The 27,299-nt window shown below is 47.9% G+C and overlaps 1 protein-coding gene across 1 annotated transcript; it reads right to left on the minus strand.

Moving 5' to 3' along the window:
- Positions 1-678: 678 nt before the first annotated feature.
- LOC138775676 (tuberin-like) lies at positions 679-27,088 on the minus strand (the record flags this gene model as incomplete). The annotated part of the gene is given in 24 exon segments (XM_069955992.1): positions 679-861; positions 2,788-2,888; positions 2,989-3,147; positions 3,338-3,502; positions 5,663-5,785; positions 10,759-10,853; positions 10,936-11,038; positions 11,162-11,255; positions 11,339-11,398; positions 11,401-11,527; positions 20,329-20,466; positions 20,561-20,626; positions 20,628-20,684; positions 20,766-20,922; positions 22,373-22,397; positions 22,400-22,478; positions 23,420-23,542; positions 23,636-23,737; positions 24,551-24,706; positions 24,866-24,947; positions 25,967-26,070; positions 26,156-26,293; positions 26,715-26,858; positions 26,965-27,088. Coding segments are annotated over 24 exon segments (2,656 nt in total), but the record flags the coding sequence as incomplete, so codon positions are not given.
- Between the last annotated feature and the right edge of the window lie 211 nt (positions 27,089-27,299).

Raw genomic sequence — 27,299 nt, forward strand, 5'->3', positions numbered from 1 at the left:
CTTATATTCCTTCTCACGTTATTTCCATGTTATTTCTGAGATTGAGCACCACGTTGGCTAATTTAAGAATGGTCACACCGGCAGTGTCTGAAGTGCAGCTGAGAGTGAAGCAGTGCCGTCTGCTATTATTCTTACATATTGGAAAAAAACACAATTCCCATCATGCCCGGAAAGCTAAAGCTTTGGATTTGGCTGTAATATTGCAACAGCTAGAAGGCTGCAGTTTGGAGACCCATGCATAAGATGGTCAAAAGTCATCAGGTCCAGCCATCACATGACTAATGGGTACGGCCAGCTCCAGCGTTTATAGTCTTCTATTGCAGACAGCGTAGTGGGGGAGGGCCCCTGCTGCATCTAGCTGCCTAACGGCAATTGTGAGGAGAAATAATTACCGATCTTATTAAACATATCCTATTTTGTCTTGCTTGTGGTGTTAGACAGGAAAAGAAAATTAAAAATAAATAAATAAATTTAAAAACAGGAATACCAGATGTGTGCAACTTTCTCAAAATAAGAAGCAGCAACCGGGTGAGGGGGTAGCCTCTTTTTTCATTACCATTTAGTAGAGAAGCAGTAGGGCGATGTATAACAAGCTGATATGCAGCCATGGCTTTCTGTATAAATCTGTGGTACTCTATTCTTGTTGAGATGCTAGAGAACACATGATGCATAGTTTACCTGTAGGTCTACGCACTAGTATCTCTGCCCAGCCCTGTGTCAGCACTGGAACAAAGTCAGCCAAGGTAGCTTTCTCCTTCTTCACCGGTACCCTGCGGGGGGTCTTGTCTCCTCGGCCTCCAGGAGACATGCCCGATGCAGATAGAGAAATGCCTTCAGATCCAGCTCGTAGTCCATGGCCACCTGAAAACCATCACTGTATGAGTGGGGGGTGCAGGGGGAGGGAGGGGGACAATCTACAAGCAAATTAACAGAAGGCAGCGGAGATCAGAGGATGTGGCCTATAGCCCAAGACCATCAGGTACCTGGTAATGGAATAGGTTACAGTAAGGCCGCCTCCGCTGAGCTCTGATATTAATGTGGCTGAGATAGAGGATTAACACACTACACAACTAGAATAGTAATAAAACCAGAAAAAGCAACATCTAGTAACACAAGGATTACGCAGTCTAATCCACTAAAGCAGGGGTGGGAACCAGCAAGCTGGAGGGCCAAAGGTTCCCTATCCCTGCACTAAAGTTGTGAACAATCTGCAGGCACGAAGGGTTAAAGATCACTACATTCATTAATCTGTACATGGAACGTCAACAGCAGCAATCACAACAATGAACGCAACGCTCTGTATTAGTAGTAAATACTGGATATACACTGAATCAGGGGGAGGGAACCTGGCTCTCCAGCTGTTGCAAAACTACAACTACCATCATGCTTGGCTGTCCAGGCCATGATGGGAGTTGTAAATTTGCAACAGCTGGAGAGCCAAGGATCCCTACCCCTGCCCTAGATATATAACACAGCGCCTCTTCCAACCATTGTAGTGAATTTACTTTCATTAGAGCAGCAGTTTCCACTGTTGTGAAACTACAACACCCAGCAGTCTATGCCAGTCCCTGTGAGAGCTGTAGTTTACTATGGCAAGTAACCACTGGCCAGACATTACACATGCCTGGCTTCATTTCATAAGGGAATAAGCATCTGCTTATTCTGTCTGCAAATGGGGACAGATTTATTTGTATGGCCCCATACACATCTGTGTTGAGAGCGTGATACGGATCTTAAAAGGGGTTATTCCAGTGCTACAAAACATGGCCACTTTCTTCAGAGACAACACGACTCTTGTCTCCAGTTCTGGTGCGGTTTGCAATTAAGCTCCATTTACTTCAATGGAACTGAGCAGCAAAAAACCTGCACCCAACCTGGAGACAAGAGTGGGGCTGTCTCTGGAAGAAAGTAGCATTGGATAACTTGGATGCACATCCATGGTCCTGTCCGTAGTTACGCGTCCAGGGCCATGGACAGCACTATGAATGTGTGAATGTAGCCTAGAGAAAAAAAAAAAAAAAAAAAAAAAAAAAAGAAAAGACAAATTTGGTCAGCTCTCCTAGAACACTATTCACACTAGGCAGGAGCACGTTGCCATGGCTGAAGTTGCAAACACACAAAAATGCAACAGCTTACCGCAATGGCAAGAGGCCACTGTAACATGGTGGGGTAGTTTACACCATTTTCAAGTGGTAACCAAAAGCCTCATTATTTTTGTGGAAGTTTTTTTTGGCAGTTGGGGGGGGGGGGGGCTGCTTTTAACTATTTTCATGTCTGTAGTGGGTTTGCGGTGCCATTGCGGTGAGCTGTTGTGTTTTTCTGTTTTTGTGTGAATGCAGCCTAGCCCATAAACCAGGGGTAGGGAACAGCTCTAGCTTTAGCTTTGGCTGTCCAGGCATGATGGGAGTTGTAGTTTGCAACAGCTGGAGAACCAAGGTTTCCTACCCCTGGAAATGTAACATAGAATACAAACCACTGTGCAAATGCAATTATATGTCAGCCTGTTATGGAGATCAGGGTATAAGTAGTACAGAGCAGTAACATCCCAACAGTGCAGGAGGGCCGGGTACTACAGCACAGCACACTACACAACTAAGCAGTTCACAGTGATTGGAAAGCTATAGGGTTAACTGCAGCAACACAACAGCAGTCAGCGGTAATCTGTCCCATGGTTCCTGGTGTACTCAGCTCTCTGGAGACAACCTGCACCACCTCCTCCTCCATCACCCCGCAACGAAAAACCATAAGAAAGGGAGAGGAGTTCTCCCCCCAATGAAGTGAGCTCACCAGACATGGAGCGGACTCGGTGACGTGGCGTTTGCATACCCTGCTTTCTCGCCTGATGCTCAATCTTTGGAACCTCTCGGACTTCCGTTTGCATAGATGGGCTTCAAGACAGGAAACAGATATAGATCAAGTTTCATCAAGGATTTAGCAATGTACAACATAACGTTGTGTGAGATAGACGTAGGACAGGCCACTGATTACCTGGCATCGCTATCCCCCTCTTTTGGAGCCTCCCCTGTATCCAAGCCGAGGAGAGAACGGGTCCCCCTCCCTACACTTGTTGTCACAGTCACCAGTTTGTTTCCCACCAGCCACGTCTTGGTTCTTCCACCATCCAGGAGAAACTCTCCGACTGGAGACCTGCAACAGATATGCGGAGCGTATAAGATGGCAGCAAGAGTCATAGACATCCTGACAAGTAGATGAGTCTTCTACAACTCATCATATGAACCAGTGTCCTGGAAAGAACTAGTATGGACCAGTGGGTTACAGAGTGTTGGAGGACTATGGTGTCTACAGTGACATGACATAGGACCACCCTCCGGCTCACCTCTTGGGAACTGCGGTGAAGTTGGAGAACACGTATCTGGCCATCATGTCTAGACAGATCTCCGTTAGTTCTAGGTGAAGATTTTTCAGGCTATCGTCGGCCTGGGCCATGGAGCTTTCATCGGCTGAGCTCAGGCTGGAGCTGGTCACAGAGGTCTGCATCCGGCTGTGCAACACAATGATGGGTTACTTAGGTGTATCTGCTCAGGACAGGTCTGTAGGATCATGACTTAGAACCCTGCAATAATGCCACTAGAGGGCGTAACCAGATTCCCCGATCAACTGGACTCTGATGCTATTTCTTTAAAGGGCAGCTCCAGTTCTAATAATCTAACTTGACTACCACTCTGCTTTACTTATCATGCACGGACAGATGACTATAGGTCTCCTCCTCTGTTAAAGGAGAAGACCGGCAAAATTTTTTTATTAAAGTGTTGTATTGCCCCCCAAAGTTATACAAATCCCCAATATACACTTATTACGGGAAATACTTATAAAGTGCTTATTTCCCTGCACTTCCTACTGCATCAAGGCTTCACTTCCTGAATAAAATGGTGATGTCACTTCCTGGATAACATGGTGATGTCACTTCCTGGATAACATGGTGATGTCACTTCCTGGATAACATGGTGATGTCACGCTCCAACTCTCAGAGCTGTGCGGGCTGTGGCTGCTGGAGAGGATGATGGCAGGGGGATGCTCAGTGTCCCTCCAGTGCCCTGTGTCCCTCAGTGTCCCCCTGCCATCATCCTCTCCAGCAGCCACAGCCCGCACAGCTCTGGGAGTCGGGTCGTGACATCACCATTTTATCCAGGAAGTGAAGCCTTGATGCAGTAGTAAGTGCAGGGAAAAAGCACTATATAAGCATTTCCTGTAATAAGTGTATATTGGTGATTTGTATAACTTTTGGGGCCAATACAATACTTTAATAAAAATTTTTAACCAGACTTCTCCTTTAAGTTATCATTCACATGGGCTCCCATAATACACTGAATACTGAGAGACTCTTCATACTATGTCATTCTAGTAAGGTGTTCACTAGAATAAGCCAGGAGAAGTGCATGCACATTCTCTCCCAGTTCTGCCACATGACCGAGACGCAGTCGTAATGTAAGTGAGTGGGACCGGCTTGGCAGTGGCTTATAACAGAAAACAGATCAGCCATGCTGCTATCCATCTCCGAAATCCATGCTTAGTAAGGTCCATATACACTAGATGAGTGTTGAGTCGTGACTGCACTGTTCGGGTTCAGCAATGCATTTGACTACTTGAGGCTGCAGAAGTTGGATGCCACCCTAGGGAGTCCTAGAAAACATGGAGTCTAGATAAACACACTAGATCAGGGATGGGGAACCTTCGGCCCTGGAGCTGTTGCAAAACTACAATTCCCATCATGCCTGGACAGCCTTTGGCATGATGGGAATTGTAGTTTTGCAACAGCTGGAGGGCCGAAGGTTCCCATCCCTGCACTAGATGATCTGCAACTTGTCGGCATTAAATGGCAGTGTCCGAAACATATCAAAATGGTCGGGGGCCTGAGAATTCGGGTGCTATGCGCAAGACTATGACCAATGCTGTCCCATAATGCAAGTCTATGGGAACGTCTTGGTCCCATAAACAGAGCAGGGAGGGAAGTGCTCAGCTGCACGCTTCTCTCCCTGCTCCCACATCTTTTTGGCTTTTTAATCTTACCTATATGGCCATCTTCATACTCAAGATCAGTAGGAGGTAAGTAAAGCAAGGTAGCAGAATAGTTCATTGGGCTATAATTGGAGACACTATAGAATCTGTATACCAGCTATTGACCAGATTTAACCACAGACATGGATGAGTTGATCCAATGGGTCAAACCCATTGATACTAGACAATAAGTCTGAATTAACCCAAGTCATGATCCTCAGACCTGTCTCACCATTAGGCATATGAATCAGTCATGCACCAACCATAACACTTGAATCTACAAGGACCCCTTTAAAGAGAAGAGTGCAGCCGGACCACCACCATTAGGAATCAGCCCATAGTATTAGCCAAATAGATGATAGCACATTACACCACCCACAGGACTACAGATTGGAATATTGTAATGCCGGTGACGTTCCGGGATCGCACTCTTGTCTTTTCCACATGTGTTAAGTTTTTCTATTAGAAAACTTTGTTGCAAACTTTTGAGTACAAGAGAACGTGCATTGTGTGTTAGGGCTGCCCGTCTCTGGGATAGCTGGAAGGGTTACAAAATGGGCACTAGTGTCTAGGATTGTCATGCAAGTCTCCCTGGCATGCAGTCAACGCCCCAGTGGGAGGCAGTGTAACCCCCGACCCCCTATACCTGTATGCAGCCCGTTCCGACACACTGATGCTGCGAGATCGAAAGGCATTGGAAAGGTCTCTCATCTCCTTCACCGGGGAGGAGTCACTCAAGCCCGGCTTGGTTTGCTTAGATAGCTTCAAGCTACCCCATTCAAGAAGTACCCCCGCCAGGACCGGAAAACATAAAGGGGCAATGATGCCCACCGCCCAGCCCATATTTCACACGTGGGGAGAAAGTGTTCACCCCCACCCACATAAAGGATGAAGGTGGAAACCAGTGTAAAGATGTGAAGAGTGGGAACATCAGAAGGCCGGTGGAGATCGGAATTGGGGGGACACCATAGAAAGGGAGAAACAGAAAACAAACATAAATGCAACAAATGAGGAGGCCAAAAGCAAAATGAGAAAAAAAAAACAAAAACAGCAAAGTTATCATAAGAGTCAATTGTGGCTGATATGGACAGGCGTCCCGCAGCTGTAGGAACCTTACATAAAGTATCAGAGAGCAGCAGAAGTACGGCAACTCTGGGCTATGGGATTTCTGGAGCATTAGCGGCATTTCTAGAATATTGGATATTCTGGTATGTTGGCCCTGTTTAAGATGAATGCCACTAGGTATACATGTAGTCACTTTGCTTTCTGCTCCTCTTCCTCCCCCTATCACAGCATGCAGTATCACAGAGGATACTACAGCTGCATCTCCCTGCTGCTGTAACCCCCCCCCTCCCCTCTCACAGCACACAGTCTTACAGAAACTGCAGCTGTATCCACCTCTCCCCTCTTATAGCGCACAGTCTCACTAACTACAGTTGCATCTCCCCTTTTTTTTTTTACTCTTAAAAGGGGTTATCCAGCGCTGCACACAAATGGCCACTTTCTTCCAGAGACAGCACCACTCTTGTCTCCACTTTGGGTGGGGGTTTGTAACTCATTTCAATTGAAGTAAATGGAGCTTAACTGCCAACAGCACCAAAACTGGAGACAAGAGTGGTGCTGTCTCTGGAAGAAAGTGGCCATGTTTTGGTAGTGCTGGATAACCCCTTTAAAGCCTTGAAAGGGGTTATCAAGCGCTACAAAAAAATGGCCACTTTTCCCCCTTCTGTTGTCTCCAGTTCAGGTGTGGTTTGCAATTAAGCTCCATTTACTTCAATGGAACTGAGTTTCAAAACCCCACCCAAACTGGAGACAACAGTAGGGGGAAAGTGGCCATGTTTTTGTAGCGCTGGATAACCCCTTGAAGAAAAAGGAGCTGCATCCCCCACCCCTCTCACAGCATACAGTCTTGCAGAAACTGCAGCTGCATCCCCCTCCCCCCTCTCAAAGCAGCCTCACAGAAACTGCTGCTGGGTCCCCCTTCTCCCCTCTCATAGCATACAGTCTCACAGATACAAACTACAGCTGGAACCCTTTGCCCCTCTTTTCTAAACTGTTATACTACATGGATTTTATGAGCCTACAGGTTGTACATAGATGGTCATAAAACCATCTAAAGACTGTTGGCAGAGAATCTAAATTCTCATTGGCTATGCAGTGTCTTCAGCCACCCATAGATAATATAATATAGAGAATTGCCGTTCATGCTGCTTCTTATGGTCGGTGCATCCAAGATAGAAGGGCACTTTATGTTCTTAGCCCGGTGCCTTATTGACAGAGGGAGGCAATGAACAGCAGAATCTGTGCAGCTTCTGTAATAGGCTGCTGATCAGACACCATGCATCAATGTCCGCAGCTCACAAATGGCGCTTAATGAAAAAAATTACAAAGACATTTTGTAGAAAAACAACACCGTAAAGTAAAATAAGACGAGAAAGCAGAACTGCAACCGAAATGCAGCAGGAAAAGACCAAGAAATCCACCTGAGAATATATCAGAGGCATCAGCAGAGCAATGCCGGGTGACCGCCATTCAATGGAATAGGGAGGGTGGCAGAGCTCACTTCCCTGCTGGACTCCTGGATCACTTTTAACTAACGCATATAGGCACCTTAAAGGGTTTCTATCTAAAGGATATGTAGTTGTCGGGGTGTCTGTGTTCGGAGCATCTCACTCCCTGGCTCGCTGCAGGATATGGCATTACAATGGAGCCTGTCTACTGACCAGCCTCAGAGCCTTTCCTGACTAATGATTGTGGGGGCCTGAAAGGGTCACTTTAAAAGGGATTGTTAACCAATTTTTTTTTCTTTCAAAATAAACTAATTTAATTAAATTTAAAAAAATCTCCAGTCTTCCAGTACTTATCAGCTGCTGTTTGTCTTGCAGGAAGTGGTGTATTCTTTCCAGTCTGACACAGTGCTCTCTGCTGCCACCTCTGGCCATGACAGGAACTGTCCAGAGCAGTTAAAATCCCCTTAAACCTCTCCTGCTCTCCAGACTGGAAAGAATACACCACTTACTGCAAGACATACAGCAGCTGATAAGTCTTCTAAGTCTTCCAGTACTTTAAGATTTTTTCAGACGTAAGGAATATACAAATCTCTGGCCCTTTTTGGCCTAAATTCATTTAAAAAAAAAAAAAAAGTGGTGAACAACCCCTTTTAATTTACATTAAAAGGGCTACAATATTTCACAACTCTTTATGTTGCATCTCTGGGATGTGTTATAAAAACATCAAATCTTCATCCGCGCCCCTTTTAAAGGAGAAGCGGTTGTCAGTTTAAGTCTCGGCTAGGCCACTACAGGTGAAATGTTGTATTACATGCAGCCATTCATATGAATGCATTCCACTCTATCCCACCAGGACTACTTAAAAGTGTCACTGTGGTTTAATTTTTTTTGCAGAAATCAATAGTCCAGGCGATTTTAAGAAACGCTGTAATTGGGTTTATTAGCCGGAAAATGCATTTTTATTATGAAAAAGCAGTTTGAAGCTCTCCCCCCTGTCCTCATTGTTTTCTATGGAGAGGGGAGGGGTTGAGGGAGATGAGGCACCAAAACAAAGTTAATTTACAGGTACATCACCGGATTATCTCCTCTGAAGTCAGCAATGATCTCTGAATACCAGCTTTCACACAGGTCCCGCTGTGTAATCCTTTGTTCTCTGCTGGCAACTAATCTCCCTCCTCCCCTCTCCATAGAACAGACAGGGCTCGACTGATGTAAAAGAGTTGAGATTTCCCGATAATGAGCAGTGAATAAGAGAGAGGAGGGAGGGGGGGACCTGGGGAAAGTCTTTTTGAATGCAGATAATGACATATTTGCCTAATAAACCCAATTTCAAAGTTTCTTAAAATTGCCTGGACTGTTGATTTCTGCCAAAAAAAAAATAAAAAAATAAACACTTTTCTGCATTTTGGATGCTGTGGGAATCATTTTTTCTGAACATTGCTTAAAGAGTAACTTTCCATTGAATAGTTGGTCACATGGCAGCACCTCTGACGTCACTGGGTGCAGATGGGTGTAAAAACACCGCCACATACCTGTTGTTAATAACATAATAGATTTCCCTGTCAGGATGGTTTAAGCACAAATTATCAATTGTCACAGGTGTATGAGACTGAAAACCACACAAATAAGCAGTCATAAGGAAATAAAACCTAGCGGGATGTGAGGGGAAGCTCACTGGTAAAGGGTGGGATGGTTGCAGGAGAAGTGATGGATGAGAAGCGCTTTAGGAGAATATAGCTTTATGGAGATTAACATCAACACTGGTATTGAGGATGTGCCTGTCACTTTAACAAAAACTGAAATGGGGTCGGAGTGTTCAATCCTCTACCGATGGGGGAGGTACTACTGATGGCACAAGTGTCTGATGGGCACAACTCACTAGGCCACAGGACATATGAGATTAGGAGCTAGGTTGGGGCACTATATTGATATTAGTATTATCAAACTTCATAAGCTTTGGTTATTGTGATGAGTGTACACAGTACGCTCCTGAGCTCCCTCTAGCTGTGGCTGCTGGCAATAGAATTCTACTTTAACACAATACTTTGACACTGTCACCTCTTTTTTGCATTCTGACTTCTCTACACAGGTGTAATGGGTAAATTTAGCGGTTTTCATACCTTATTTTATATCATATGTCATGGTGCTTTTTCAAGTAAAAGATCTTTTATCAACTCCAGATTGTGTTAAGTGGGCAGGGCCTCACAGCATTAGCACCACTTAGCCCCGCCCACGGCACCACCATTGGCCCACCCACTTGAACAGGCTGGCCTAAAGGTCTAGGCCCCACCCCCTCTTTGTCAGCACACCAATGGGTGTCAAGGGGACCAATGGTAGCGCTGTGGCGGGGCTAAGTGGCACTAATGTCACGAGGCCCCGCCCACTTAACACAATCTGCAGCTGATAAAAGATGTCCGAATGCACAAAGGGGGGTGACAGAGTCACTTTAAATATATTTTAATATATTCAGCACAAAACTTTAAAAAATAAAATAAATTAAGTAAAATAAAAATACAGATATATATGGTGGACACAAGTTGAAATGATGGGTGAGACTATGGGTTGTCACAGAATGCAATTGGGTCTTAAGTGTCACTGTTTTTTTTTTTTTTTTTTTTTTTTTTGGTGAAGAAAATCAATAGTCCAGGCGATTTTAAGAAACTTTGTAATTGGGTTTGTTAGGCAAATATGCCATTATCTGCATTCAAATAAAAAGACTTTCCCCAGCCCCCCCCCCCCCTCCTCTCTCTCATTCACTGCTCATTATCAGGAAATCTTGACTCTTACATCAGTCAAGCCCTGTGTAACCTATGGAGAGGGGAGGAGGGAGATTAGTCACCAGCAAAGAATAAAGGATTACACAGCGGGACATATGTGAAAGCCAGTATTTAGAGGTCAGTGCTGACTTCAGAGGAGATAGCCCAATGATGTACCTGTAATTTAACTTAACTCTTTGTTTTCATGTTTTGGTGCCTCATCTCTCCCCTTTCCATAGAGACCAATGAAGACAGGGGGGAGAGCTTCAAACTGCTGTTTCATAATAAAATAGCATTTTTCAGCTAATAAACCCAATTACAAAGTTTCTTAAAATCGCCTGTACTATTGATTTCTGCAAAGTGACACTTTAACACAACGGCAAAAGCAGCACTTGTCAAGCCCCTCCATACAATGTAGTGATGATACAGTCCTATTCTTTAGATGCAGAACAGGAAGGTTTTCATAGAAGACGTACCTCTTAGGCCTCTCGTTCAGACTAGTACTGCGGGCCCTGAAGCTCCCCTTCTCAGGTGTATCATCAAAGCTCTGCAGGACATTAGAGCGGAGACCCTGCCAGGAAGAGTGGAGGAGTGTGGGAAAGTAGTTTTTGTATAATAACCATGTATACGTGTCTGTACATTGCCGCACTTACCTTAGTTATATAAGGCACAAAGTCTCTTCTGAAAGGCAGCCGGCATCTGATGAACCACATGGAGATGACATGGTGGGCCAGGAACACTATGTACTGGTTGAATCTGTGGGATAGGAAGTTGTAGGGATATGTTAGATATAGGAGCAGGTATACCCTTGTATACCATGATGCTGGATCTTGGTGTTCAGTCATATATAAAAAGGCGGCTGTCCTAGGAGGTACTCACTTTGATGGATTTGTGTAGGGAAGAGAAATGGCAAACACACTGACATAATGCTCCGCGGCAAAGTTACCGTACAGGTGCGGCAGCCGAACCAGAGCTGAAAAACACAAGTGTTAGAGGGTTTACACTATTACACAGACACGTCTTATAAAGCTAATAGACAGAGCAGACAGGACTTACTGGATAGGAACTCCAGCATGGGGATAGCCATGGTGACTGTGGCGGAGATATGAGTCAATTCACAATGAGCACTGGCAAGGATTTTATCAGGATCCCTGGCATCTCTACCATGCACATGGACAGGGCAACCACACATTGCTTGGCACAGCGGTAGATAAGACCGGTTTCCAGACAACGCACCATTTCCCTCTGCGAACGAGAGTCACCAGACAGGTCAGAGCCATCCTATAATACTCCTATTGTGGGCTTTTATGGTTCTACTGCTAAAAGATCACCTTACATGATTTATATTAATAACCTACTCGAAGGGGTAGTTCAGCAAAAAAAAAAAAAATTCATTCATAAAATTCTATTCATAAAAAGAGCATAGACATGGCACTCACCGATTGAAGGCTTCTCAGTATCTTTATTTAGGGTCCATTTACACAAAGATTATTTGACAGATTATCTGCCAAAGATTTGAAGCCAAAGCCACAAAGACTAAACAGATCGGGTTATGAAGGAAAGGCGGAGATTTCTCCTCTTTTTAAATCCATTCCTGGCTTTGGCTTCAAATCTTTGGCAGATAATCTTTCTGTGTAAATGGACCCTCATGGTGCGTTTACACAGATTTATTTTACAGATTTTGGAAGCCAAAGCCAGGAATGGATTTGGAAAGAGGAGAAACCTCAATTTTTCCTTTATGACCTGTTGTTCTCTGTTTATAGTCTGTTCCTGGCTTTGGCTTAAAAAATCTGTCAGATAAATCTCTCTGTGTAAACGCACCATTAGTTTATACAACACGAACTGGAGAGAATGGAACGGCTGCACATCCCATCTATGCCTGATACTAATGCCGCTAGGCCTATATTAAAGTCAACACCAGAGTGTCTGTATATGAATTGATCAAGCCATATTGCCCCATGTACCACCGCGCAGGTCCTCTGGTCCACACGGGTCCCTACGCTAACTCCACACCGTGTCGGTCAGCGACCGCTAACCCCGCAAAGCGTGCACATGCAGGGAAGGGAGGCCATGGAATGGCCCTGCAACCCCAATGTCACAGGACCAGACCCAAAAATCCCTCCTGTCTGTCCCATTCTATCTTTGATAGCTATGGTGAGTGCAATACCTTATCCAGACTCGTGCTGTTTGGGGTCAGCTTCCTCCGCTGGTGGTGCTGGCCGGGTTTTGGTGTGGCATTTTTGGGTCTGGTCCTGTGGCATGGGGGTTGCAGGGCCGTTCCATGGCCTCCCTTCCCTGACTGTGCACGCCTGCGGGGGTGGTGGTCGCTGACTGGCACAGTGTGGACTTAGTGTAGGGACCCATGTGTATCAGATACCTGCACGAGGTACATGGGGCAGTATGGCTTGACCAATTCACATACAGAATTCTGATGTTTATGCAGCCGAGAGGTACTAGTATCAGCCATAGGTGTGAGGTGCAGCACTCTTTCTTCCCTGAACCGTAATTAGTTTATACAATCATGTGCATAAAACAGGTATTGAAGAGGCGCCAAGAGCGTTACAGCGGCAGCTGTTCATGCCTATCCGGCACTTCGTCACGGCTGCGTAAGGACGTCTCATGTTATCTACGTACTTAAATAGTAACCTATTCATTAACATAGACAAACATATATAGTGCAATTAAAAATTATTAAAAATATTTACATTTTTAATTGCACTATGTTTGTCTATGTTACTGAATAGGTTACTATTTAAGTACATAGATAACGTAAGACGTCATTACGCAGCCATGACGAAGCTGCCGCTGTAACGCTCTTGGCGTCCTCTCAAATACCTGTTTTATGCACATGATTGTATAAACTAAATAAAGATACTGAGAAGACTTCAAATCGGTGAGTGCTATGTCTATGCTCTTATTATGAATTATATTGCCTCTGTATGAATTTTACATAGAGCACCACCTGAAGAGTTTGGTAATTTTTGGATACAGATGTAGTGCCGTACTCACAAATTTTCTCTTTCTTGTGCCTGTCATTGGGGGACACAGCACCAGTGGGTATAGGCTACTGCCACTAGGAGGCGACACTAGACAGAAGAAGAAGTGACTCCGCCTGGCAGGCTATACCCCTCCTACAGGCACCAGGCTAACTCAGTTTTAGTCTAGTGTCCGTAGGAGGTAGACACAGGTGCATGCACCTCCATTTTTTATTTATTTTTCTTTTCTTTTAGGTTATCAGGGGGACCGTCGGCGTGGGCTGCCACATCAGACGCAGTTCCCCCTGAGGGTGCATGGAAAGTTTCTTTTCCCTGCGCCGGTCACCCGTCCCCCAACGCCCCGCTCCCTGCGGCAGGATACCGGTCCCCCACAAAGGTGCGAGGTGACCGAAGGGGTGACCCTGCGCGCACCTGAAGACGCCGGACAGGTGAGTATTCCTGTCCTTAGCCCTCTTTGGAATCTGGGGGGGGTCATCCTACCAGGGCACCTAATTACTCCCCTTCCCTGCCTCTTCCCCTCCTGTCTCTCTCCCTCCCTGCCTCTCTCCCTCCCTGCCTCCCTCTCAGAGGCCCTGGGCAAGATGGTCTGTGCGGGCCTCTTTCTTCAGGGAGAGGGGGTGGAGGGAGTCTCTGGAGCTCCTGCCCGCATGCAGCAGCTCCATAGGGGCGACCGGGGGGTTTACCGGGCTCTTCTCCCTTCCTTTCTGCCGGCGGCCGCGTTCTTCAGCGCTCCGCGCCGCCGTCTCGCTGCCGCCGGCCTGCCCATAAATTTAGCCCCCGGCTTCTGCCGGAGCTAGGCCGCATCGGCGCACACGAGTGACGTCACGGGGGCGGAGCGCCCGCCCGTTTTCGGCCCTTCCCGCCGCTAGCTTGTCTCTTATTGGCTACTTCCTGTAGCCCCCACCTGCTCCTTCCTGTGCCCCCTCCCTTCCTCCTCTCGTCTCTGCAGCGCAGCAGCTTGTGGCCACCTGCTGTTCTCTCTGCCTGTCAGTACAGCAGCCTCAGCTCCCTGTGCACAGCAGCAGCAGCTCAGAATCCACAGCATCCAGCGTGCTCCAGCATCCAGTGCAGCTCCAGCATCCAGTGCGGCAGCAGCTCCAGGGTCGGGTAGGCTCACCCAGTGGGTGATATTCCCCTCCTCCACTCTCCAGGCTACCAGCCCTAGCTACCATGTCTGGTCCCCGGGACGACCCCCCTAGGCAGCTCGCTCCTGCGGCTGTGGCGACACACTTTGCGTGTGCTCGCTGCAATAAAAAGTTCCCCTGCGGTCAGCCTGGCCCCCTCTGTCTGCTATGCCTTAACCCTAGTGCCACCTCCCAGGAGACCTCCCCTGCAGGTTCAGATGCAGCCTCCCCTGAGTGGGCTAGATCCCTGTCCCAGGCGATCGGTGACCTCTCTAAGCTGTCCCAGGTCATGATCCATGCCATTGAGCGGTTGCCTTCCCAAGCGCCTCCAGCGGCGGGACCCTCCAGGGTATCTCCTGACTCGCCTTCCAGAGGACGGTCTCATAAGAGATCTAGACTCTCTGTCTCACGGTCACCTTCTAGGAGATCTAGACTCTCTGTCTCACGGTCACCTTCTAGGTGTTCCTCAGACCCTTCTCCGGACAGATCCACTGCAGGCGGTTCCGCTTCCCAGCGACCCCTCTCCGCCACCTCGGGGGACCCCTCTGACTCTGCCTCAGAGTCCGACAGGGAGGATCAGCTGGCCTCTGCAGTGCAGGCCTTGATCCGTGCAGTGCGGGACACCTTACATATTGCAGAAGAGTCCCCTTCTACTTCCAGGAGTGAAGTCTCTTTCAGTCGCCATAAGCGACAGCCTTTGGTTTTCCCCAACCATAAGGATTTTGAAGATCTTCTAGCAAAGGAGTGGAATCACCCTGACCGGCGGATTCCATCCTCTAAGCGTGCCGAGGCCTTGTTTCCCTTCTCCCCTGACTTGGTCACTACATGGACAGTGCCCCCCTCTGTGGACCCTCCGGTTTCTCGACTTTCCAAGTCAACTACTCTGCCTCTGGCAGATGGTGCTTCACTCACTGACCCAGTCGACAAGAAAATCGACGCTTTTTTCGAAGTCTGTCTTTATTGCGGCCGGTTCGGCCCTACGTCCTACCTTTGCTGCATCCTGGGTCAGCAAGGCTTGTTCCTCTTGGGCCAGGCAGTTAGTCCATGACCTCTCCCTGGACACCCCGCGCGAGGATCTCCTGCCTCTGGCCTCGCAGATTCTGCATGCGTCCAAATACTTGTGCGACGCTTCTCAGGAAGCTGCTCGTTTGTCTGCGCGGTCCCTGGCTAACTCTGTAGCCATCCGACGATCTGTTTGGTTAAAATGCTGGTCAGCTGATGCCGCCTCCAAGAAGGCTCTGACCTCTCTTCCCTTTGCAGGGAACAGACTTTTCGGGGAGCGGCTTGATAAAATAATCTCGGACGCTACAGGGGGGAAAGAGTTCCTTGCTCCCTCAAAACCGGTCCCGGCGCCCTCAGCCTCACAGGCGTTCCAGCCGTTTCCGCTCCTTTGAGCCTCCGGCGCGTCGTCGCCCGGCTAAGGATGCGCCTCCAGCTCCTTCTAGGAAGCCCTCTTTCAAACCCCCGCCCCTCCTGGCAGCCCCGTTCTCGCCCTTCTAAAGGTCCTGCCCCCAAGTCTTCTTCCTGATGGTCCTTTCCCTGTCGGGTCTCTCCCTCAAGTAGGGGGTCGTCTGCTCTCCTTCAAGGAGATTTGGCTCGCCCATGTGCCCGATGTGTGGGTACGGGAGGTGGTGTCTTCAGGATACAAAATCGAGTTCGCGTCCATGCCGCCTCCTCGCTTTTTTCCGTCAAATCTCCCACGCTCTTCGGCGCGGCTTTCCGAGCTTTTTCGGGCGGTTCAGAATCTCCTAGCTCAAGGAGTTGTGGTCCCGGTTCCTCCTCCGAGCATTTCCAGGGATTCTATTCCAATCTGTTCACAGTCCCCAAAAAGGACGGCTCGGTCCGTCCTATCCTGGATTTGAAACGGCTGAACAGGTTCGTTCGCCTTCGGCGGTTTCCGCATGGAATCCTTGCGGTCGGTGGTCGCGTCTCTAGAGCAGGACGAATTTCTTGCATCTATAGACATCCGCGACGCCTATCTGCATGTTCCCATCGCAGCCAGTCATCAACGTTTCCTACGTTTCGCCGTCGGTTCTGGACATTTCCAGTTCGTTGCCCTGCCCTTCGGGCTCGCCACGGCGCCTCGGGTCTTTACAAAGATCCTTGCACCTTTGATGGCTCTGCTTCGGTCAAAGGGGGTGGCTGTCCTGCCATACCTGGACGACCTCTTGGTAAAGGGCCGCTCCAAACAGGACACTTTGTCCAGCCTCCAGATCACACTCGATCTCTTGACCAATTTCGGTTGGGTGATCAATTACCGAAAATCTTCCCTACTTCCCTCCCGCTCTATGGAGTTTCTCGGGATGCTATTCAACACCGAGACGGCCCGTGTCCTCCTTCCTCCCAACAAAGTTGCCTCCCTGCGCTCGGCAGTCTCTCTGCTCCGCTCGGGCGCCCCCTGTTCGATTCGCCTTTGCATGCGAGTCCTGGGCAAGATGGTCTCCTCCTTCGAGGCGATCCCTTCGCTCAGTTTCATTCGCGCCCTCTGCAGCGGGCGATTCTGTCTCAATGGGACAGGTCCCCTCTGTCTCTCCACAAGAAGATCCTCCTGTCCCCTGCTGTTCGCAGGGAGCTTCTTTGGTGGTTGACGTCTCCGGTGGTCCTCCTCGGCCGCTCGTTCCTCCCCCTCAATTGGCTGGTCGTCTCTACGGATGCCAGCCTGTCCGGGTGGGGGGCTGTCTTCGGGAGCCACACAGCTCAGGGCTCTTGGTCGCCGATGGAGGCTCGGCTTCACATCAATATCCTGGAGCTCCGGGCCATCTTTCTCGCCCTGTCTCAGTGGACCGATCTCCTGAGGGGTTAACCCGGTCCGTGTTCAGACCGACAAACGTCACCGCCGTTGCTTATCTGAACCGTCAAGGCGGCACCAGGAGCCGCTCTGTCATGACCGAGGCCGCTCGCATTCTCCATTGGGCGGAGCGTTTTGTTCCAGCCCTCTCGGCAGTCCACATTCCCGGGGTGGACAACTGGGCGGCGGACTACCTCAGCCGCGAAAGACTGGATCAGGGCGAATGGGGGCTCTACATCCCGAGGTGTTTCTTCAAATCTGCCGGCGGTGGGGATTCCCAGACGTAGATCTCTTCGCCTCCAGGCTGAACCACAAACTCCCCATCTATGTGACTCGAGCCCGGGATCCTTGCGCGTTCGCGGTCGACGCCTTGGTGACCCCATGGGAGCAGTTCTCCCTGGTTTACGCCTTTCCTCCTCTGCCCATTCTCCCACGAGTCCTGAAGCGCTTCAAGGCACTCGGCGTTTCCGCCATTCTTGTCGCTCCAGACTGGCCGCGCCGATCCTGGTACGCCGACGTAGTGCACCTCCTGGCCGACGCCCCCCTGGCGACTTCCCCTGCGGGCCGACCTCCTTTCACAAGGGCCAATATTCCACCCCAATTTACCTCAGCTGAGTTTAACGGCGTGGCTGTTTGAAGCCGCGGTATTGAGGTTTCGTGGGTTCTCGGAACCAGTCATCCAAACCATGCTTAAGGCCCGTAAGCCTCAGTCAGCTCGGATCTACCATCGCGTGTGGAAGGCCTTCTTTTCTTGGTGCGAACAGAATAATTTTCACCCCCTTGGTGTGTTCCACGCCCAAGATTCTTTCCTTTTTACAGTCCGGGCTGGATAAAGGCCTCAGTCATTCCACCTTGCGTTCGCAGATTTCCGCCCTGTCTGTTCTTTTTCAGCGGGCTCTGGCCTTCCGCCCTCAGGTGAAGACCTTTCTTCAGGGGGTGGTCCATTTGGCCCCTCCTTTTCGACAGCCTTTAGAGCCCTGGGATCTTAATTTAGTCCTCGAGGTTCTACAAGGTCCTCCCTTTGAGCCTCTTTGTGAGGTGTCTCTTTGTTTCCTTTCTTGGAAAGTCGCCTTCCTGGTGGCGATTACCTCCATCCGTAGGGTGTCTGAACTGGCAGCGCTCTCTTGTCGCTCCCCTTATCTGGTCCTTCACGAGGACAAGGTGGTGCTTCGTCCTCTTCCTTCCTTCCTGCCGAAGGTCGTGTCTGCATTCCACCTTAATGAGGACATCATTCTCCCCTCTTTTTGCCCTGCGCCCTCCCATCCTAGGGAACGGTCCCTGCATTGTTTGGACCTTGTCCGGGCCATACGGATCTACTTGTCCGTCACTGCTTCCTTTCGCCGCTCGGATTCCTTGTTTGTGGTCCCGTCAGGTCCGCGCAAGGGACTGGCGGCTTCCAAGACCACCATTGGGCGTTGGATCAAGGCAGCCATCGCAGAGGCCTACCGCGTTCGTGGCAGGGCTCCTCCCTTTCGGGTCACCGCTCATTCTACTCGGGCTGTGGGGGCCTCTTGGGCGGTCCGCCATCAGGCTTCAGTGTCCCAGGTCTGCAAGGCCGCCACCTGGTCTTCAGTCCACACTTTTTCAAAGTTTTATCAGGTCCATATCCTGGCTTCCTCTGACGCCAGTCTGGGCCGCAAGGTTCTACAGGCCGCTGTGCGTTAGGCGGAGCCGCATGGGGATTGTAATCTTCTTTCCCCAACCTCTGGGACTGCTTTTGTACGTCCCACTGGTGCTGTGTCCCCCAATGACAAGGCACAAGAAAAGAGGATTTTTTGTACTCACCGTAAAATCCCTTTCTTGTGGCTTCATTGGGGGACACAGCTCCCACCCTGTTTGAGGTTGTGCTCCCGGGGCTTGTTCTGTTCTTGGGGTTTTCGTTCCCGGGACCAGTCTGTTTGTTTGCCTGTTTTTTGTTACTATTTTCTACTGCTTGTGACTAAACTGAGTTAGCCTGGTGCCTGTAGGAGGGGTATAGCCTGCCAGGCGGAGTCACTTCTTCTTCTGTCTAGTGTCGCCTCCTAGTGGCAGTAGCCTATACCCACTGGTGCTGTGTCCCCAATGAAGCCACAAGAAAGGGATTTTACGGTGAGTACAAAAAAATCCTCTTTTTTGCTTACAAAAAAAAAGAAAGAAAGAAAAATTCTTTCAAATCAACTGGTGCCAGAAAGTGCCAGAGATCTGTAATTTAGTTCTATTAAAAAATCTTAATCTTCCAGTCCCTATCAGCTGCTTTATGTCCTGCAGGAAGCAGTGTATTCTTTCCAGTCTGGAGAGCAGGAGAGGTTTTCTATGGGGATTTGGTACTGCTCTGCTTCCCATGGAGTCAGACTGGAAAGAAAACTGCACTTCTAGTGGGACATGCAGCTTATAAGTATTGGAAGACTAATAAGGTCTTTTCCACGGAGCGATAATCTGCCAAATCGGCCCGATTTTGGCGGATTATTGCTCCGTGGAATAGGACAACGATCAGCCGATGATAGGGTCATTGGCTGATTATTTAGGTGCAAACCTAAAATCGGGCACCGACCGCGCATTACTATGTGGAATAGCGGTGCGCGGTGGGTAAACTGACGATCTCACAAACAGCATACTTTACCCAACCATGTTGCAGGTCTTCTCCCGGTCCTGCGGCGCAGCAGCAGCTTCAGAGCAGCCTGTCTGAGCTGATAGACAGCTCAGCCAATCACTGGCCGGAACCACCGCAGCCAGTGATTGGCTGAGCAGTCCTGTCAGCTCAGACAGGCCGCTCAGAAGTTGCTGCGCGGGACCGGGAGAAGGAGCGCAGGAGAAGACCTGCCACCTGATGTGGTAATGTATGGTGTTAAACAAGGGCTGCAAGGACATTGTCCCTGCAGCCCTGGCTAAACAATTATCGGGCCCCCATCAGCCCATGGAATAGGACCCTAACTGTTCGGCAACAATCTTTGTGGCTGAGTTGGATGTCGCCCTAGGGAGTCCTGGAGAACATTGATAGAGTCATTGGCTGTAACCATGTTTTCCTGGCAGCATCCAATTTCTGCAGCCACACGGAACATGCCGAACACAACAGTATGACAGGTTCGCTCACAACTAAACCTGAATAAAGTAACTCCAAGCAAGTGGGGAAGACACAACCTCTCCCAGCCAGGGTCATACCTGTTTACTGATGTCTAAGTATGGATGGTATGACGTCAATGCGGTCAGCACAGGAACCACTGCAAGCTGTAAGTCAGTACGAGAGAAACCTCTTCCGGTGTGTTGTAAAGACGGTCCGCTTGCACTTCGATCTGACAGCTAGAATGCAATCACAACGGGGTAAAATAAGATCCTCCATGGAGCAGGGAGAAGTCGGGTTTTGGTAGACTGCAAAGTGTTGAAGGTTGCTCACCATGCTGCACAGAGATGCAGACAGCTGGTCGATGTTACAGGGGGAGGACAGGATGAGGAGCTTGTAGGCGAAGGCACTCGGGCAGCTTGTTAAGAACCAATTTCAGAACTTTCCAGTCTGTCTCCTAGTAGATGAGAAGTGAGACATAAGAATCCGGGGTATTTGGGGTAAGAACACACAAAGGCGATAAAGTATAAACTAATACCTGTTTTAGGCATTGCAGGATGACCCCAAATGCCAACGAGAATGGCAGAAAGCCCATGCGAGGACAACCACTGTGGGAAGTGAGGCTCGGGCTTCCAGAAGGAGGTGACAGGGTGCCGGGTGATTTCCTGTCTGGCGCCCTCTTCTCAGACTCACTCCTAAAAGGACACAGAGGGCAAGACTTCATAGTAATTCATAGCATTGCAACCAACTACAATGAGGAGTAGAAGGTAAAACTCGAGTGAGATGCTGAATAAGCAGTTGGTGTTGAGAACTGCCGGGCTGTCTGGCAGAGAGGAGCGAATTTACAGCATTAGGCCCCGTTCACACTGAGGCAAGAACAGCCGAAATCCGCAAGAATTGCTCAGTGTGCATATACCCTAAGGCCCCATTCACACTGAGCAAGAAATCCCTCCGTGCTCAGTGTCCAGCTTTGAGTAAAGGAGGAGGCTGGCGGGCGTCAGCTTCCTCCCCTCTCCACTCAAAGAAATGACATGTCATTTCTTTGAGCGGAGGAGCGCGCGACCTCTCATTCACTCAAAGCAGGACACTGAGCACAGCGGGATTTCTTGCTCAGCGTAAATGGGTCCTCAGGTTATATGCACACTGAGTAATTCTCTCGGATTCCGCCGCAAAAAGCGTGCAGAATTCCGCCCGTTTAAATGCAACATTGCTCCTTTCCATAGAGAAAAATGGGATTTCCAACTGCCCGTGCACACAGGAAATTTCCGTCCGGAATTCGGCATGAAATCTGTGTTCCGCCCAAAGAATTGGCATGTCAATTCTTTGGGCGGATTCTGCTAGAGGAGTCCTATGAAAGTCAATGAAGCCTGAATTCTGCTTGAAATCCGCTCAATTTCCACTCAATTCAGAGCACAATAGGAGAGGAATTTCAAGCAGAAAACTTATGCTCAGTGTGTATATACCCTTAACAAGCAAAGTGCTTTGTTAGTTAGGTAATCTGCTAATCAGCCGGCCGCCCTTGAAGTTTTTTTTTTTTTTTTTTGTAAGTCTGCTGAGTACCTTTAAGTAAGTGGTGGCCCAGCATGTGTGGTCCCACTTCATTTGGAGGAAAGGAGAAAGTTGAGCTCATGATTGGTTGGGGTCCCTTAGGGCCCTATTTCACCAGACGATTATCGTTCGCCATAATTGTTAACGAGCAACGATCTCAAACGACCGCTATTGCGAAAGAACTGAAAACGTCACTCATTTCCATGGAACGATAATAGTTACTTACGATCGTATTTGCCGACTGTTTTTTTCTTAGCTATTTCTTCGCTATTGCGTTCGTATCTACTGCGAACTACCAAACGACGTCTTATTCAATGCGAACAATTTGCGAACGAGCAACGATAAAAACAGGTCCAGGTCTTATAAAGCGATGAACGATTTCTTGTTCGGTCGTTAATCGTTAACTGCATTTTAACCGAACGATTATCGTTTAGATTCAAACGATTTATTGATAATCTGAACGATAATCATCTGGTGGAATAGGGCCCTTAGGTCAGACCCCACTAATGAGCATATCACCTACCCCCATTGCCAGGTAGTAGTTTTAATCTCAGGAAAACCTCTTCAAAAGGAAGGACCCTCTATGCAACTACTTACACATATTCACAGAGGCAGTGCGGCTGAACCTTACAGCTCCATCCTTGTTGGGAAGACCAATGCGTTTCAGAGAGTCGGCTCGTAGCAGCAAAAAGAAATCAAACACCTTAAAGAAAAAAAAAGGGAAGAAAAATATTTAAATTATGACTAATTATAACTAATTATACTAATTCATGGTATGACTTAAAAGGAGCAGCAAACTATTTTGGTAGACAGCTGTATATAATAGTAGGAGATGATAGACAGCTTTAGTGGTGTCATCTCTTCCTGAAAACAACTAAACTATGGAGAGACACCATGATACACATCCAACCTCTGGTCTTTAACCTGGGAATCACCAACCGCTGCACAACTACAATTCTCAGCAGCTGTCGGCTGTCCAGACATGCTAGGGCATGGGTCTCCAAACTGCGGCCCTCCAGCTGTTGCGAAACTACATTTCCCATCATGCCTGGACAACCAAATCTAAAGCTTTAGCTGTCCAGGCATGATGGGAGTTGTGGTTTCGCAACAGCTGGAGGGCCACAGTTTGGAGACCCATGTGCTAGGGCCTGGGGGTTTACAACACTGGAGGACCACTGTATAAAATGAGCGCCAGCCATGCCAAAATTTGTGGCACTGGCGTACGTTAAATGTCTATGGCAAGCTTTAGGGTGCGTTCACACATACAGGACTCGCAGCAGATTTGATATGGTGTTCAGTTACTTAGTTATATTGATATCTGCAGCATCAAATCTGCTCTGGATCCTGTACGTGTGAACGCACCCTTAAAGCGAATGAACCATCAGGAATCCATAAGAATAAACTGATTCTAAAGGAGCCGGGTCACAGCGGGGAGTGATATCGTCACACTGGGGGCGGCAGGCCACCCCCAGTGCATAGAGCCAGGCTGGTGCACAGTAAAAAAAGGGAACTGGGCAGAGTTTAAAAAAAGAAAAAGACTGCACTGCGGGGATCCCCGTGCTGGCGCAGATTGGCTCATGCAAAAGAAAAAAAAAAAACATGATGTACCTGATGGTACCATATTGTCCACCTATAAAGACTTACCTGGAGGCGAATACTGCTGGCCATGGGGGAGCTGTACAGGTTTCTATAGTGCAACTGAATATGGTTGACCAGCATCTCATACACCCGCATGGCATGACTTGCAGGTAGAGTATACAGCTTGGTCTACACAAAAAGTGAAGGGGTTAAGCAACAGTTCATAGAATAGTAAATTGTCTTAGCCACATGAAGGAGAGAAGAACAAGTGCTTAATGGTACCTGTAATATAACCATTAGGCCCAGCACTGAGGTCTTCACATCTTCCAGGGATGATGCATCCTGGCCAGCAGATTCAGTCAAGGTCAATGAGCGGGTCACAACCTAAGAAAAATAAAAGCGGGCTGTATGTTAGAATACCATCATATGAGGGAGAGGGCATCTCATACATACGAGATAGTACATAAGAATGTTATCCAGATAGGACAACAACTTTAGAAAGTTTCACAGAACCAGATTAAATTCTATAGAGGTGACGGTGGGGGGGGGGTCCCATGTTCACAATCTGTCAGCATTGAGGGAAGTGTCTGTTGCACCCGTACTCTATCACAGTCATTGATGTTAATGGACACAGTGTAATGCTTTATTACCCCCTGTGGTGGCGCTACACTCTCGCTACAGGAAGAGTGAACACTTAGGGCCCTATTACACAGGCATATTATCTATTTTTAAGGCAAAAGTCAGGAATGGATTTGAAAAAAGAAGAAATCTCAGTCTTTTTAGGACCTGTTCTTTGGCTATAATGTGTTCCTGGCTTTTGCTAAAAAAAAAAAAAAATCTGTCAGATATCTGCACGTGTAAAAGGACCCTTACTCCCAACAGGTCAAAGCCAATCGCTGGGAGCCCCAGCAGAAGGAAAGCTTTGTAAGCAGCTTATTATTAAATGGATGGTTCTAAAGTGTCCCACAGAAAAAAAAGACAAGGCTGTGGGTTCAATGAGCATATAGACTAGGGATGGGGAACCTTCGCCCTCCAGCTGTTGCAAAACTACAATTCCCATCATGCCTGGACAGCCAAAGCTAGAGCTTTGGCTGTCCAGGCATGATGGGAGTTGTAGTTTTGCAACAGCTGGAGGGCCGAAGGTTCCCCATCCCTGATATAGACCAATAGATTATTCTGCACAGAAAGGACCCTCACCCTCTCTATGATATCCATCAAGCTGTTAAAGTGGCAAGAGTGGCAGCATTCAGCTAAGTCAACCAGGAGTTGGGTGGCAAGCTTCCGGACCTGATGGTCCTTATCCTCTGGGATGTGTGCCAGCTGGCATGTCACAACCTTCTCAATCAGTTCTTCCTAATGAGGGAAAATGGAAAGAAAAAGGGGGAGGGGGAGAAGAGCCACATTATAGTAGATAGTCTAAAAAGGTATGACAAAGGACAAATGTACAGCGTCCAAGACACTGGAATCCTGCTGGGGGGAGGGGGATATTTATCACTTATCATACATACAAACCTCATAGAACTGCCTGTTTATGCTGAGCGAGAAGGACAGGACATCCAGGACTTTCATCCGCACAATGGAGCGACACTCGTTCCTGAAAGAGACAAGACATGGTATTACCCTTACACATCATACAGAACACGAGTCAGTGATCTCAGTGGGGACGCCAATGAAGTCACTGACTGCTGCAGACTTAAAGGTGTATTCCATAGTGAGCATGTTATCACCTACTCCAAGAACAGGAACATATTTATACGCAAAGTGATTGGTGTACACCAGTACACCTTCTCAAGTCCAGTCCCCATGGCCCACCAACAGGTCATATTTAAAGGGGTACTCTGGCGAAAAGCCTTTTCTTTTCACAATCAACTGGTTTCAGAAAGTTATATAGATTGGTAAATTACTTTCTATTTAAAGATCCCATGCCTTCTAGTACTTATCAGCTGCTGTATGTCCTTCAGGAATTGGTGGTGTATTCTTTTCAGACTGACAGCGCTCTCTGCTTGCCACCATCTGTCCATGTCAGGAACTGTGCAAAGCAGCAGCAAATCCTTATAGATAACCTCTCCTGCTCTGAACAGTTTCTGACATGGACAGAGGTGGCAGCAGAGAGCACTGTGTCAGACTGGAAAGAATACAACGGCTTCCTGCAGGAGCAATACAGCAGCTGATAAGTACAGGAAGACTTGAGATTTTTAAATACAAGTAAATCAAAAATCTATATAACTTTCTGATGCCAGCCGATTTGAAAGTAAATATTTTTAGCTGGATAATGCCTTTATATCCCATACAGTGAACACATGTGATAATACCTGATGCACTGAGTATAATGAGATCACCTGTAAAATACTAAGGAAACCCTCACGGAGAGGGTTTCCCCATGAGGAAAGTCATTGAGAAGCACTGGTGTACACCACATATACATGGCCAGCTGCTGAGTTTTACGTTCAAAAGCTCAGAAACAACTAGTGGCCCCATAAGAAATGAGGTTTCGGTCTCTGGTTGCAAGTACGAATGTTCTCATACACCAATAGCAAGAAACATCTCCCCAAAATTATATAGAGTTGGAAACAAAAAGTATCATTACAGACAAAACTTACAGACATTACAGACCTGAAATACTTGTCCATGAGTCTCTGCAGGTCGTGCACCCATCCTTCCTTCCCAGGGTGAATGCTCTGGGCTCTGTATGTTATCAGGTTCACCACTGAGGAAGCCTGAGGACAGCAAAGCAGGTCATTATTATAATGTCCTATGGGACGGGAGGGCAGACAGGCTGTGAGGTATAGACAGGGAACGCACAGGCCGCTCATCAGAGTGTCTCTCCACAAGATCAAAGAATCTCTCTTCATCTCCATGGAAGTCATTCTGGTCATAGAGCTCCTCTACAGCGGTCAGCAGGTTGTGTATGGCCGCCTTCAACTCAGGACTGCGCAGCACCTGAAACACAAGGAGTCATGTCCTCAGTAATGAACTGTGCGTCTCCGAACATTGTAACAAATATATCCCTTATGGCTTGAGGAGATCCCCATAAAGCAGGATACACACACATATCACTGGCAGAATAGTGAGTGCAGCTCTGGAGTATAATACAGGTTGTAACTCAGTAATGTAATGTATGTACATAGTGATCCCAACAGCAGAATAGAGAGTGCAGCTCTGGAGTATAATACAGGATGCAACTCAGGATCAGTACGGGATAAGTAATGTAATGTATGTACATAGTGATCCCACCAGCAGAATAGTGAGCGCAGCTCTGGAGTATAATACAGGATGTAACTCAGGAGACAACTTGAACTGCACATAACATAGAAATAGTAAAGGGATATGTGACGTTGGCAAAATAAAAATGGGGTAATACCTGAAGCTGCTGAAATAACCGCTCAACAATATCCAGGACAACGTCCCACGTTACTGCCTGCACCTCTCTCCCGTACTTCTTGACCAGTCTTGTGATTGACAGGACAATCTCATAAGACACCACCGCGTTGGGACAGTTCATCGCCTGTTCAGACAAATGGGCAATAATTATCCCACAATATATCCGTTAGACAAGATTGTAGTGTTTGGAGGCTGTAACATCAGGCTTCAAAGTCTTCTCCATCATTTACCTTTATAAAAGAAGGGAGCACAGATATCGGAGAGTTCTTCAAGCAGAATAGCCTATGTGCACCCCACAGCCCCATCCCCACAAAAAACACCGCTCCTCTCAGCAGGGGGGCGTCCTCCGAATACACCCTGAAAAGAGGGCATTAACATTTGTTTAAGAAACAAAAGACATAAGAAAATATGGAGAAATTTTAACTAAACTCGAAAATTATGGTAAGGATGCTTGAAGTGTATGTGGGATTCAGACTCTCCTCAGACGATGATGATTTTAAAGGGGTTGTCCAGCGAAAATCTTTTTCTTTGAAATCAACTGATATCAGAAAGTTACATAGATTTG

The sequence above is a fragment of the Dendropsophus ebraccatus genome, unplaced genomic scaffold (genome assembly GCF_027789765.1).
Source record: "Dendropsophus ebraccatus isolate aDenEbr1 unplaced genomic scaffold, aDenEbr1.pat pat_scaffold_1859_ctg1, whole genome shotgun sequence".
NCBI lineage: Eukaryota > Metazoa > Chordata > Amphibia > Anura > Hylidae > Dendropsophus > Dendropsophus ebraccatus.